The sequence below is a fragment of the Phoxinus phoxinus genome (assembly GCF_949152265.1).
Source record: "Phoxinus phoxinus genome assembly, chromosome: 8".
Classification (NCBI taxonomy): Eukaryota; Metazoa; Chordata; class Actinopteri; order Cypriniformes; family Leuciscidae; genus Phoxinus; species Phoxinus phoxinus.
Window position 1 is genome coordinate 18,271,787 of NC_136883.1, and position 15,941 is coordinate 18,287,727.

General features: G+C 39.1%; 1 protein-coding gene and 1 pseudogene across 2 annotated transcripts; both read right to left on the reverse strand.

Moving 5' to 3' along the window:
* Window positions 1–2,988: 2,988 nt before the first annotated feature.
* LOC307002782 (uncharacterized protein) lies at window positions 2,989–7,848 on the reverse strand. The gene is made up of 6 exons (XM_079620695.1): window positions 7,508–7,848; window positions 6,457–6,591; window positions 5,966–6,121; window positions 5,754–5,851; window positions 3,897–4,906; window positions 2,989–3,794 (listed from the first exon to the last, which is right to left on the reverse strand). The coding sequence occupies exons 1-6, from the start codon at window positions 7,685–7,687 to the stop codon at window positions 3,547–3,549; spliced, it is 1,827 nt and encodes a 608-aa protein (XP_079476821.1). The 5' UTR covers window positions 7,688–7,848; the 3' UTR covers window positions 2,989–3,546.
* Window positions 7,849–8,977: 1,129 nt separating this feature from the next.
* LOC307002798 (putative nuclease HARBI1) lies at window positions 8,978–15,453 on the reverse strand (annotated as a pseudogene). The gene has a single exon. The product of its transcript is annotated as a putative nuclease HARBI1 (transcript).
* Between the last annotated feature and the right edge of the window lie 488 nt (window positions 15,454–15,941).

Here is a 15,941-nt window from a genome sequence, read left to right on the forward strand (position 1 = left end):
ACGCTGCAGACACTGAGAATGAGACTTACAGAGATATTTTTGAACTTTATGCAGAGGATGACCCTGAAGAGATAGAACAGTGGACAAAGTTAGGAGCACAGAAAAATTCTGAAGGACTATGGAAATTTAATGGATGCTTTGTTTGCCCTGTTTCTGCTCGAACCGAACTAATGTCCTTGTATCATGGGTTGGCACATGCAGGGCCTGAGAAATTACATGCAATGATTTCAAAAACCTGGTGGTGGCCAAAGCTGAGGGCTTCTTGCAATGATTTCTGTAAGAGATGTTTATTATGCCTTAAGGTTAATTCTTCCTCAAAGCTGAAAATTCCCTTAGGACATGCCCCTCGACCTCAGGGTCCGTGGACACACCTCCAAATTGATTTCATAGGTCCATTGCCCCCTAGTGGAGGGTTCACATACATTCTAATGATTGTTGATCTTTTCTCCAGATGGGTGGAAGCATTTCCACTGAGAAACTGCACCGCAGATGCAACCGCAAAAGTAATGTTGAATGAAATTTTCCCAAGATGGGGCTTACCCTTACAAATTGATTCAGATCAGGGTACACATTTCACGGGAAAGGTAATGAAAAATGTCATAAATTGATGGGAGTGAAACAACACTTCCACATCCCGTTTAGGCCTCAGTCTAGCGGCTCCATTGAACGTACAAACAGAACACTTAAAATGTCATTGAGAAAGAGATTGTTGGAGTGGGGGAAAGGGTGGCACGCAGCTGTTCCAATGATTCTTTTAAGTATGAGAGCCAGTCCTAACAAAACTACTCAGATCAGTCCTTTTGAAATAATGACAGGTCGTTACATGCCTGCCTTGCCTGAAATAGGTGACAATGTAATGTTGCAAAGAGAGATTGTTTCTCCTCTAGGTCCACAATTTGATGGACCTTTCCAGGTGCTCTTGACAACTAATACATCTGTTTTACTTGACAGAGGGGTTCTGGGTACTGTCTGGAGACATTGGTCACAGGTGAAACCACTCGATAAAGGTTCCAACCAAATCACCGCATCATAATAACGAACTATCTCTTAAAGGTAATTTATATGTGTGATAGTGTAAAAATTCTGTAACAATGTTTTATCATTACAGATGGCGGAATCCGGCGATATATTGAAGCTGCTAATTCTTTAGGAAGAAGTGCGAAATACCAAACGACTGAAAGTGAGGTGGGCCATCATTCGATTCGTTTGTGGCTTTGATTATAATAGCCTTATCATTCCTGATGTATTCAGATTTCAATTTGGACCGGTAGACTCCATGCGTTCTCCACTCACTGGGATTGTGAGGAGATTTATAACCGTCCATCATGGGTTCAATACCCATGCCTAAATTCAACTGAGGGTCTAAATTTAATTCCAACCATGTATCAGAACGTTAATGATCGCTGCTATCGCTTGGACGGAAATGAGACGGTGACCTTTTGGCTTGGTCACTCCCCAAATTATCCCGGTAATACCCTCATTATGCAAAAAGGTCGGTGGGATAGAAGTGGAGGCGTGGGTTGGCTCTTCTATGTTTTTGTGTGTTCGTTTCTTCTTCTTATATATTTGCAGGTCTTCTTGACGAACCGCCTGAGCGACAAACTGAGGAGGAACAACATTGATGCCCTGTTGTGAGTGGAAGGTGGGAGAGCCTTGGAATGGGGACTGGAATTTTTAGTTTCCAGCATGTCCGTAAAAAGGCGAAGAGACAATTGTGACCCACCAGGGAAGCATGCGTCACCACTCCACCTTCCGTAGTGACCTCACTTGTTAGACCAGACGTGGCGGTATTGGACCCCACATAGGTCTAAAACGGGGGACTGAAGGGGCGGTCAAAATCCCTTGTCTCTTCAGTCAGTTATATATATATTTCATTCCATATCCTTTTGAATGCTTACATTACTTTTATACAAATCAATAATCAAATATATATATGCATTATCACATAATCATTTCTTTATTCTTTTGTGCTTGTGAAATTATATATTTCCTCTAGAGAGCAATGCCATTTCTCTGCCTTTCCTCCTGAGGAGCTATGTTTTGGCTAACTGATAATACGAAGCTCAAGCACTCTTCGGCCTTGGCGATGTTATTTGGCGATGTTATGTGTGTGTGTGTTTGACTTTCTACGTAGGCATTTGGGACCCAACGCTCAGCCTCATCGACGCCCTCCTCTAACTTGTGAGGTCAACGCTGACCTAAATCTAAGGATTGGCGACAGCTATCCTAACTAATGGCGATAGGCACCTTTTATCTGCTCACATGTGTGAAATTGTTTATGGTTTTATATTCTCTTAGCCAATCAGATGTATGATGATGCGATGCTTGCCCTTGCAAAATGGTATAATTGGTGTATTATTTTGTGTAAGGTAGAGTTGGCTTGCGACCTCCTCGTGAGACTTTGACGCTCGCTCTACCAATGAAACTGCAAACTATTCTTCAGTAAATTTTTATCTTTTTGATTGCACCTTACGACTCCTGGTCATCTTTTCTACATATCTGGTATCGGGTCTTATAACTGTTCACCCCTAACAATACCAAACTTTAATTTTAAAGTGAACTATCCCTTTAACATGCTAATTATATGCATGAAGTTTAGTTGATCCAAAAAAATGATTGAAAAAACCACCCCTGAAATTTAACTTTTTTACCCCAGTAAAATCAATGTGATATATTTTTGTTCAAAAATACGCTTTATTTTGAGAAAATTTTATGGTACTAATTAATATTTATGCAATAATAATGAAGTATTTCAGGTTAAAATTGAGACTAGGCATTTAAAATCCAAATTTTTAAGGTATATTAGCACCATCTGGTGAGAGTTAAGAAAGAAAACCATATAATACTATGGTGTAACCACTAGATCCACGTACAGCTCTCTATAAAGAGGCTTGTGAATTCCCTAGTTGTGTGTATGAGACGAAGAACCATATAAGTCCATATTTTCAAATTTTGAATAATACATTTTTTTTTATTTGGACTCTTGATTATAATTTTTTTTTTTTTTTTTTTACTTGAAGATAGACAACAAAAGCTTCCCAAATCTAATGAGATAAGTTTTTTTAGTATCAATCTTAAAAATAAAAAGTTAGAGTAATTTACATTTCTGGAATGTGGAAGAACAGTATATGTCCAGTTAATGTGGAATAACAGTATAAGTCCAATTCATCATATCACTTTAAACCATTTATCTACTATCTTAGTTTTAATACAGTAACAGAACATTAAAGAAAATATTAAGCATTTCTTTCTTTCAATTTATTTTATTTTTTGCCAACGTAAATCACAGAACAAAAACACGGACAAAACAGTACGAACAATGAACAATACATAGGTATTAACAAAAATAATTTTTTGTTCCTTTAACTTTTATAATACATTTCATAAATAATTACCCCATTCATTAATTCACTAAATAAATAGATACCTATATATTCCTATTATACATCATAAAATAAGGCATACAAGATAAGCTACAACTACTATTATGATTAATTTTACACAATATACCCCACCTTACCCTGCACATAACCAACACATACTAGGCTACTCTCCACATTCTAATGTCCCATAAAATTCTTGGGCCTCCGCTGGCATGTAGGCTATCATTTTCATTAGGTCACAGTGCTTCTCCTTCTTGATGGGCAGAGGGTCATTGTAAGCACGAGCATACGTGGTGAAGAACAAGGGAGCTGGAGGTGGTTGATTCTTCCTTTGTTTGGTGATCAGCCAGGTCTTCCATCCCTCGTAGAGGCTGTGGCTTCCTTTTGTGTGGACACACCATGGATCAGCAGCTGAAATTCAATTCATTCAACAAGAAATTCAATAAAGATTTTTTTTCATGCACATATCCCCAACACTGTTAATCTCAGAAAACCAACTCTTTAGTTTTTTACCTGTCACTTTCAACCACATCATGGATGTGATTAGGAAGCCAGGTGGTCGCTTTAATGTTGCATCAGGGAGCTGCCTGAAGTCCGCACATTTCATCTCAATTACTTTAAATGGATGCTGCTGCCTGGCTCCACGGATCATCTCGGCTACATCGCTGGGAGTGTGGAGTGTGGACACCTTACGCCTCTTGTCCAGCGTGGCAAAGGAACGGTCACAGGGAAGGAAGGAGTGACCAGACACCATGAACTTCTGCTCTATCTGACTGAAGTACCCTCTAGATACGAGCAGGGCCATGAGGTTTAGGACTCGCCAGTTGTTGTTCTGCCCACAGCATCGGTCACTATAGATGATGAGCTTCCGTTCTTTTGCCTGGACTAGGGGAGCGAAAGATGTTTCTGCCCACTTCAAAAGACAGCTTGCCACCTCGATGGAACCTCTGTGAGCGATACCCTCATGCCAGAGCCACATTGTAGGAGGATCGTCAGTGCCCATCTCCTGGATACAGAGGTTGTAGTTGGCCAGCTGCCGTTGATAGTATACGTTGGAGTGTGTCAGGTTTGGCGTGAACACTACCCCCTGCATGTCGATACAAATGACATGGCAGTCATCATTGGCTTTGGCCCACTCTGTGTCAGCCTGCAACTGGGTGTACGCTTTTTCAGCTTTCCGGTGGTGAAGCTCACTCTCGGCTGAAATCTTCAACCTTTCTCCATCTGTTGTAGCAGCTGTTAATTTTGAGAACAGGGCATCACATTTCGCACAAGTGTCACTTCTTGGCTGCCCAAAACTGAGGTTCTGCTGCTTGAAGAGGTCCCTATAGAGCCAGAACTTTGCAGTGGATGTTGGATTGTTTTCCTTGTACAGGCGGAACATGCGGAGCAGGTTTAAATCAGGGCTCAGGTACTCCCTCTCCACATCTCCCTTCATCCGTGAGTAGTGGTTCGGTTGGCGTGGGAAGCTCAGGATATGCTCTCTTATTCCCTCTCTCACTGCAGGATGAATACTATGAGGCCTAAAAAAAAACACACAACTCATGAACAAGGAAAATATAATAAACTATGCTGGTCTGTTTTGCACAATTGCATTGTTTCTGTGACAATAAAATTAATTTAATGTATAATTCTAAACTTTCCTCTAAACTATACGATTTTGTTTGTCACATACAGTCATTAAAGGGATACTTCAGGATTTAGCATTAAGCTTTGTATCAGTAGAAAACCTAATTCTTTTTAGTATTTTTGAATTACCATGCTTTCCTCCCTCATATCCCCCTGAGATGAAAGATTTATATATATTTTTTGTCTGGAAAAAGTCCTCAATGACGCAAAAATCGTCATTGTTTACATGCACACCTTTTGTTTCAATCTAACTGAATTCATTCCGATTTGTGAATCTGAATGTAGTGTTTACATGAATGCTAAACATGTGATCGATTGATGTGTGCGTTTTAGCATTGCAATCTGGGAGTTGTTGTCTTTCATCCCCATAAATCAAAAATAAATTTTCTGGCTTTTCTCAGTCTAGAAGGCTCCAAATTCCAAATAAGATCATGACCTTTGTATCATGTTGTAATGATACAAAGAATAATCATACATCACATTTGCATAGCACTTTACCTCTGATATCGATCTCAAAGTGCAAAAATATGTTTCCTGACTGGGCAACAACAGTGAGCTTAATCCTAACCATTACGGTACATGCGTTATAGGGTGGCAAGGCACCAGACTCCCTATAATGCCAGCGTCCAGTGCACCATTAGATCAGGGAATGTTGTAGGGCAACTGATGCTGACATTGGTGCAGTTTTAAAAACTAACAGGACGAGAGCATGAGGTCCTTCAAGATTTTTTTTTTACTTACCTGTTCTTATGTTTTCCTCTGAAGTCCTCTAATGGAGACCTGACTTTAGCTACCTGCTCTGTTCCCTCAGACTGACTGCCTAACTTTTCTTGAATAACCTTTTCAAAGATAAGTAACTTTAAATAAATATGTAATGGACAATGTATCTAATTAAAATCATGCATGTAATAAAAAGTTAACAAACGGAAAATGCTAGGCTATATAAAACTTGCCTGTAGGCGACTGTTGGTCAGTTGAAAGACTGACATAAATGTGAGCTTACAAACAGCAAGTCTTTGGCCTCCTTGTTGCACATGGTACTTGAAGGTATACTTCCTCTTAGTTATCTCAGTGTCAGGCCCACGTGGTCGCCTGCGACTCACCTTGTGCTAGAAGTAAAAAGACATTTACCATAGCGTAGTAGGCTAGCCGTCGTGTAGAGCTGTCAAGTTAAGGTCATTAAGTACGTGAGTAGGCTTTGGTTAGGAGAATGAATAAGCCAATGAGTATGCCTTTTAGGGCACCAATTCGCTGTGGTCTGTAATGCACATGGCGGCCTACTTGATGCAGATCATCAACATTTACAGTGATCAGGCACATGTGCAGTCTTAGTGAATTGAAGGCATACAGTAGTATTAAATTCACTGGTTATTTCATGGGCCTACATTGTAATGCATTGCATACTGTTGACATGATATGAATTGCTTACAGTAAGTTAGCCTACCTGCTCCAAACCAGAGAGAATGATAGCCTGTTGCCTCTCATAAGAGACAGCATAAAACTCTGTGAAGAGCTGGAGTTTTCTTTGGTCTGTTAGGCTTGAACACTGCCTGGGACACGTCTCCTTGCACACCTTGCCCTTAACAGAAACAAAGTCACATTAGCGGGGTTTTTTTTATAGCTATAGAACACGAGAGCTATTAGCAGCTATTAAGGTTACTAGCTAGAATATATAAAAGCTTACACAATCAATGCATTTTTTTATTATTACCTTTTTATTTTATTTTATTTATTTATTATATAACAAGTAACAAACATAGCATAGCATACAATATTACAAAACAAAGTGTTGCATTAAATGGTAACAGGGGATTAAAAAATTATATCAAAATATTTTAAACGTCAATTTTTTTTCATTTACCAATTTCAGTGAAGACATAAAGCAATCAAATTCTACTCTAAACATCTTAAAGATTGGGGATGAATTTACATATGTTTATGTATATATAATTCTGCCAGCAGTACGTATAACACAATCAATGAATGGTATAACATTAGCCTACGTGACGCAGCTGGGCTGGTGTTAGAGACGCACCTAAAGCGTTTCGATTCATTTCTCCGTGGTTATAGGGAGTAACGTTAGAGACATGCTTAAAAACATCCCCTGAATTTTAACACCCCCTAATTTTCTCAGCTTTCATTTCGACCCATTCATGACTTGATTCGCTAAACAGTCTGAGGTGTATGAACTTTAGTAACGTTAGACGCCCAGTAATATGCCCCTGTAACTAGCTACAAAGTAACTGGCTAGCCAGCTAACATTATCCCGCTAGCCAACGTTAGGGACATTAAACACAGCTAAAATGTTTCGATTAATTTATCCGTGGTTATAAGGAGTAGCCTACAGCATTTATTTCGACTCATTCATGACTTGATCCGTTAAACAGAGTGAGCTATATGAACTCTAAAGTTAGTAGACAACGTCCAGTAGCCTACACGCCCCTCTGACTGTAACCGCTAACTTTAGATACTTTGTATACAGTTCTTTCACTCACCTCTTTCGGTGGACTTTTTCCTCGTGTTTGCTCTCCTCTCCGGTTCACATATGGTTTCCCAGCATCCCTTAAATACTTCCTTGCTCTGTCCTTCCATTCATAAATGTTCGTTCTCCTTTTTTTGCCGAGGTTTTGCCTTTTAATGTCCGCAGCGGACATGAAAGCAACCAGCGTCTCCATTTTTCGTTAGTGGACATAAACGGTTTTTCCACGTGAGACTATTTTAAAATTTAAAATACAGAGTTTTGGTCGCGGGAACACCCGCCCAAAGTGATTCTGTATACAAAGTGGCACACATACATTCAAGTCACATGGTTATCTCAATTTTTGTTTTTTTGGACTTATACGCTTGTTCGTCGCATGAACTCAGTTGTTTTTTTGAGATATTTACTTATTATTTTTAGGTTGTGGATTTTTTTGTTTGTTTGTGATCAATTATTTATTTATTTTCTTACAATCATTATTTACACATTGTGAAGAAACATCTTCACAAAAAGAAAAACCTTAGGTTGATTACATCATTATTGGAAAAAAAAACAGAGGCACAGTAAAGTGTTGCTTATTCTGATGCCTGGTTTTCTTCTCCTCCCCATACTTAACCTCTATTACTCCACTGAGGGAACCTAATTGGTTTCTTCTCAATTAAAAGAGAGTAATTGTTAAAAATAGGCGATTGAGCGAAGAATGTATTTGGAATTTTGGTAAATCTGTGGACTTTATGCCATACCGTGAAAAAATAAGAGATTATTGGCCCAAAATCACGTTTAACTGTACTATTGGGTATATTCGAATATACCAGACAATAGACAATATGGATATGTTAAACGTTCTTCAATGGGACACCAAGATACCCAGATCTCTGGATTCAACCATATAGCAAGTGAGCGCAAAAAAAAAAGCTCCAAGAATATCACTCAAAATTGGGCGAATTGACACCTCTTGATAATCTATAGCCTACCTTTGTAGAGTAGATGCTTTGATTCTATTTTTTGTTCCTGTTCCATAAATAAGAGATAATGATTAAATGTAGCTTCTTCCAGTAACCACCCGGTGGAGCTAGGGGAATCATACAACTCACAAAATTAACGCGAGGCAGTATATTCATCTTGATGATTGAAAGTCTAGACTGGAAAGAAGTAGGGAGCATCCCCCATCTACTCAGGTCACCCTCCACATTTTTTAGAACTTTATTATAGTTGTCAGCAGTTAACAAGTTGAGTGAGGGACTGATGGACACTCCTAGATATGTAAAACTACTAACAACTGGAATATTGAGAAGTGGTATCTGATCATCTGATCCCCCAACAACATTAAAGCCGATTTTGTCCAAGTCAAGTCAAGTCACCTTTATTTATATAGCGCTTTTTACAATACAGATTGTATCAAAGCAGCTTCACAGTGATAACATGAAAATAATACAAAAAAACAATTTCATCATCGTCCACCTTTAAGGCAGATCTATATTATTGTTGAATATTAAATGTCCCCAACTAAGCAAGGCAGAAGGTAGGGCAACAGCGGCAAGGAACCAAAACTCCATCAGGTGACAGAATGGAGAAAAAAAACCTTGGGAGAACCCAGGCTCAGTCGGGGGCCAGTTCTCCTCTGGCCAATGAGTGAACAGTGTATGAAAGTTCCGAATGAATCAGAGTATTTGTCCAGTTCCGGTTGGTTGAAGTCGGAGTGGAGAGGAGGAGAGACTGGTTGACACTTCAGGTCAGCGGCGTCGTCGTGTCCTGGCGCTGGTCCTTCATCAGATCTGGATACGGCCTGGTTCCGGTGGACAGCGGTAAACCTCGGGATAGACAGAGAGACTAATATTAGCGTAGACGCCATCCTTCTTATGATGTACCAAGTACATCAGGATTTACGGGAAGTGTTCCCAGTCCCGGCTGTTCTAAACTATGCAGCCTAACATTGAATTATATAAGTCTATAATGTGTTATGTGTATGCTAGGCCGAAGAGATGTGTCTTTAGTCTAGATTTGAACTGACAGAGTGTGTCTGCTTCCCGGACAATGTTAGGAAGACTGTTCCAAAGTTTTGGTGCTAAATAGGAAAAGGATCTACCGCCAGCAGTCGATTTTGATATTCTAGGTATTATTAACTGGCTGGAATTTTGAGATTGCAGTAGACGTGAAGGACTATAATGCGTTAAGAGCACGCTCAAGTACTGCGGAGCTAAACCATTTAGTGCTTTGTAAGTGATCAGCAATATTTTAAAATTTATACGATGTTTAATAGGCAGCCAATGCAGTGTTGACAGAACGGGGCTAATATGGTCATACTTCCTGGTTCTGGTAAGAACTCGAGCTGCTGCGTTTTGAACTAGCTGTAGTTTGTTTATTAAGCGTGTAGGGCAACCACCCAGTAGAGCATTACAATAATCTAGCCTTGAGGTCATAAACGCATGATTTAATTGTTCTGCATTATTCATTGAGAGCATATGGCGTAATTTAGATATATTTTAAAGATGGAAGAAAGCGGTTTTACAGATACTAGACGCATGACTTTCAAATGAAAGATTGGTATCAAAGAGCACACCCAGGTTCCTAACCGACGACGAAGACTTAACAGAGCAGCCATCAAGTGTTAGACAGTACTCTAGGTTATTACGTGTGGAAGTTTTTTGACCAATAATTAGAATCTCTGTTTTTTCTGAATTTAGTAGTAGGAAATTACTAGTCATCCAATTTTTTATATCAGCTTTGCATTCCGTTAATTTTGTGAATTGGTAGGTTTCATTAGGTTTTGAAGAAATTTACAGCTGAGTATCGTCGGCATAACAGTGAAAGCTAATTCCATGTTTCCTAATGATATCTCCTAATGGTAGCATATACAGAGTGAACAGCAGCGGTCCTAGTACTGAGCCTTGTGGTACGCCATACTGAACTGGTTGATAAGACATCTCTTAATTTACTGCTACAAACTGATAACGGTCAGATAAGTATGATTTAACCCATGCTAGTGCAATTCCACTAATGCCAACATAATAATGTTCGAGTCTATTTAAAATGATGTTGTGATCAAGGGTGTCAAATGCAGCACTAAGATCAAGTAATACTAATAGAGAGACACAACCACGATCGGATGATAAGAGCAAATAATTTGTGACTCTAACGAGAGCTGTCTCGGTACTATGGTACGGTCTAAATCCGGACTGAAAATCCTCGCAGATATCATTTCTTTCAAGAAAGGAGCACAGTTGTGAGGATACTGCTTTTTCTAATATCTTTGACAGAAAACGCAGATTCGAGATCGGCCTGTAATTGACTAATTTTGTAGGATCAAGTTGCAGTTTTTTAACAAGCGGTTTAATCATAGCTAGCTTAAAGGTTCTTGGTACGTATCCTAGAGACAAAGATGAATTAATGATATTAAGAAGAGGATCTATGACATCTGGAAGCATCTCTTTCAGCAGCTTAGTCGGTATAGGGTCTAACATACACGTTGTCGATTTAGATGATTTGACGAGTTTGCAAAATTCTTCCTCTCCTATAGCAACGAATTAATCAAATTTTCCCTCAGGGAGACTACAATGCACTTCCTGATGCGATACTGTATTAGACGGTTGCATAGTTATAATTTTGTCCCTGAAATTATCGATCTTATAAGTGAAGAAGTTCATAAAGTCATTACTGCTGTGTTGCTTGGAAACTTCTGGGCTTGAAGCTTTTTTTTTTCCGTTAGTTTAGCCACTGTTTCAAATAAATACCTAGGATTATGTTTATTTTCTTCTAATAGGGTTGAAAAATAAGCAGATCTAGCAGCTTTTAAAGCCTCTCTGTAAGCAATCGAGCTCTCCTTCCATGAAATCCGAAATACCTCTAGTTTTGTTTTCTTCCAGTTGCGCTCCATTTTTCTGGCTGCTCTCTTAAGGGCCTGAGTGTGCTCGTTGTGCCACGGTGTTGGACTATGTTCTTTAATCTTCTTTAAGCGCAGTGGAGCAACTGTGTCTAAAGTGCTGGAAAAGAGAGAGTTAAAAGTTTCTGTTGCAATATCAAGTTATTCTAAGCTATCCGGGATGCTGAGATGATGAAACTGATTAGGAAGATTATTGATAAAGCAATCTTTAGTAGCAGAAGTGATAGGTCTAACATATTTATAACACTGAGGCCCGGTTTCACAGACATGGCTTAGCATAAGCCAGGAGTAGGCCTTAATGTGTACTAGTTAAACTGGGGCATTTAAGTACCTTTCATGAACGTGGCTTAAAATAAGCTTAGTTAGTCTGAGACTACAGAGTCCTGGAGTAAATTAAGTAAGCTTAAATGAAAACACCTGGGATAGGCCTGATTAAGTTGAGTATAAGCACATGCCGTTGGGCTGATGGTGCTCATAAAAACCTGGAATGGACCGGAAAACATTATTATCGGTGTACATTTTGACACAAAGCAATGGCAGATGCAAAAAGAATTTGTTCCAAAAACTTCAGTGAGTATGAAAAAACACTACTGAAACAAATTTTGACCAACCATCCAGTTATTGAAAGTAAAATCCACACTACTGCTAGTGAGCAAAAGAAAAGGAGTGCTTGGAATGCAATTTGCAATGAATTTAATGCAAATGAAAATGCAACCACAAGAACAATACAACAACTTCAGGTGAGATTTCTTCATTATTATCATTGCTCATTTCTCATATTCATATTTTTGGGACAAATTATAATGAATGATTTTTGCCTGTATAGACTCTGTGGAAGAACCTTAAACTGGCTTTAAAACGACAGAATGCAGAGATCAGAAGACAGCGATTTACTACTGGTGGTGGACCACCACATAAAGACAAAACTGATGAATTGAGTGACTTGCTGTCTGGAATAATACAGCACCAGCAACCTCTGGATGGTATACCAGATGATGATCACTTGAACAGTTCAGATGAAGATCTGAGCACAAATGGTATGTTAGAAAGAAATTGATTTCTTCCTTTGGTACATATATTCCACTCTGTAAATTTTTATTCTTCTTTCATTGTAAGGATCATGTGAATTTATTTGTGCCTAAAGGAATCTGAACAGGTTGGAAAAGCCAGAGCACAGTGAGTGTGTGCCTTCCACATCTGCTCCTGCATCCCTGAGAAAAGATGCTGCCACCACCTTTCATCAGAGAACAAGCAAGATGACCATCCATGAAAATTTAGCCAGAGAATTTCATGAGGAAAAAATTAAATATCTGAAGGAAGAACATGAAATGAAAATGAGAATTCTACAGGTTGAATTGGATATGAAGTTGGAAGAAAGAGGTATGATCCAAAAACGATACAGTAAGGAGGCAATTGTGATTACCAGCCATGGTTAACAATATGATGTATAAACAATAAAAACAAAAATAAACCTTTTGTCATTTAGATACTCATGACTGCGTGTATTTAAACAACCACAAACTACATTTTCAACCAGTATTGGTGTAGTAATTTTTTTTTATTTTGCTGCACACTATTTTAATTTTGTACAGAACAAAAATTATCAAGGCAAAATAAGGCATAATGAATACATTCCATATTGAAATACATCTCATCTAGCTGAAGTGCTGCAATGTGAAAGCAACTCTGTGTGCAAGTCCTCGTTGGTCACTGGCTGCCTCAGTCATGGCCACATCTGCTTCATCGTCATCTTCCATTGGAGGATCAGGACAGCAGCGCTGCTTCAGGTAGTTGTGCAGCACCGCTGTAGCAATGATGACCTTGCAGCATCTCCTTGGCCTGAAGCGAAGTGTATTACGTAAACACTGGAATCGATTTTTCCATATTCCAAACATGCGTTCAACCATGCCTCTTGTTCGGATATGAGCTCTGTTGTATCTTTGCTGCTCAGCTGTAGTGGGATTTATGTATGGAGTGAATAAAAAGTTACTCTGACCATATCCACTGTCACCAAGTAGAAGTCCACTATACTGTCCACTCTGAAACTGAGCACATAATGAAGAGTTGACAAAAATCCTTGAATCGTGAGTTGAACCTTTCTAGCGCGCAACAATGTTTGAAAACTGTAAATTAGGTGTGCATACACCCTGAACGTTGATAGAAAACCAGTTCTTACGGTTCCTGTACTCCTCAGCATCAGGGGTTGATGGACACTTGACAGGAACATGACATCCATCTATACAGCCAATGACACCTGGGAAGTGCCCATATTCATAGAATTGCACTTTATATTTGGCTTGGTCAGCAGCATCAGTAAACTTTATGTAAAGACTCCTCAGTTCACAAATGGCTCTGCTGACTTTGTGAACTATTCTACACACAGTTGTTTCACTGGTACCACACAAATCACGGTGAAAGGTCCCGGACGCAAAAAACCTCAGTGTGAGCAGAACTTGGAGAGAAATGGGTAAAGGCCTTCCTCTCAGAGACAGACAGGAAAGTATAGGCTCAAGCAAAGATATTATCTCCACTGCATTTTCCTTGGACATACGAAAGCGGTCTTGAAAAGCTGTGTCATCAAAGTAATGTAATGGATCACTCCTATCCACAAGTACTCTGGCTGGCCTCTGTTGTGCATGTTGGTTTTCATTTAGATATTCCAAATATTCCATGCTCCCTCACAAACAGTACTAAGCAGGAGTTAAACCTGCCTCTTTGAAGGATTAATTTAAGATTCAATTTAGTCATAGACTAGCTATAATCCTTCCTCTTGCAATCGGCTTTGTTTAATCCAGAACAGGCTAAATCTTTGACTATTTTAATATATATCTGTGCAAGTCGCTTTGAGTTAAGACAGCTCAAGTGGGCAGTTTAGCCTGGGACTAGGCTTAAGCCATGTCTGTGAAACCGGGCCTGAGTCGGCTTTGCAGCCTTGGCTAAATGTAATTTACATGAGACTAGATAATGATCTGAGATGTCATCGCTCTGCTGCAGTATTTCAACGGCATCAACATCTATTCCATGTGATAGTAGTATTAGATCTAGAGTATGATTACGGGAATGAGTAGGTACTGACACGTGTTGTCTAACTCCAATTGAGTTTATAATGTCTTTAAATGCCAATCCCAATGCATCTTTTTCATTATATATGTGTATATTAAAATCACCAACAATTAGTACTTTATCTGCAGCCAATACTAATTCTGATAGAAAGTCCGCAAATTATTTGATAAAGTCTGTATGGTGCCCTAGTGGCCTGTATACAGTAGCCAGTAGAATTTTCAAACGTGATTTATCGTTTACACTAGATATTTTTACATTAAGCACCAACACTTCAAAAGAATTATATTTACAACTAGATTTCTTAGTGGTTTTGAAAATATTTCTATAAATTACAGCAACACCTCCTTTGCGTTTCAGACGAGGTTCATGTTTATAACCGTAATCTTGTGGGGTTGACTCATTTAAAGCAATGTAATCGTTTGGTTTTAGCCAGGTTTCTGTCAAACACAGCACATCTAGGTTATAATGTGTAATCATATCATTAACTATTAGCGCTTTTGAAGTAAGAGATCAAATATTCAGCAACCCAAGCTTTATCATTTGTTCATCCGTATTATATCCGTTTTTAATTTGTTGAACATCAATTAAATTTTTAACCTTAGATGGGTTTGAAAGTTTTTTGGATTTAAAAGTTCGGGGAACAGATACAGTCTCTATATGATGATATCTAGGTGAAAGAGGCTCTATGTGATGGGATTTATCTGACCTTGGTGACGTGAGGCCGCTAGCAGACGGTTGGTTAAGCCAGTCTGTCTGCTTCCTGACCTGAGCCCCAGATTGTCATGTTTTAGCTCTAAGACTATAAGCCAAATTACTAGAGAGAAGAGCAGCACCATCCCAGGAGGGATGAATACCACCTTTTTTCAACAGGTCAGGTTTGCCCCAAAAACTTTTCCAATTGTCTATGAATTCTATATTATTTTGCGGACACCACCCAGACAGCCAGCCATTGAGTGAACACCATCTACTAACTATCTCATCACTCCTGCGAACAGGAAGGGGGCCAGAGCAAATTACAGTGCTTGACATCGTACTTGCGAGTTGACACACCTCTTTAATATTCATTTTGGTGATCTCCGACTGGCAGAGTCGAACATCATTAGTGCCGACGTGAATAATAATCTTAGAGAATTTACGTTTAGCATTAGCCAGCACTTTTAAATGTGCTTTTAAATTTAATTTAATTTAAAGTCTATTGTCGAGTTCACGCGCATAGGTTTAGTTACCAATGATCACGCGCGTGAACTCGACAATCGACTACTTTGGACTTCGACCGAAAACAGGAACTAAATACAGGTATGTGCGCTGGCTGATATAACATCATTTTTATTCATATCTTTCACATCTACTGCAGTCAGATTCACTCGTGTTCACTCTGAAGAAATCACTCAACATGGCTGGGCACTTGTATGACACATCAAGGATGATAAGAGAAATAAAAGCAGGTTTAAAATTAGACCCCATTGAAGTCAATAGGGTGCAAATTTTAAAAAGAGGATAACACGGT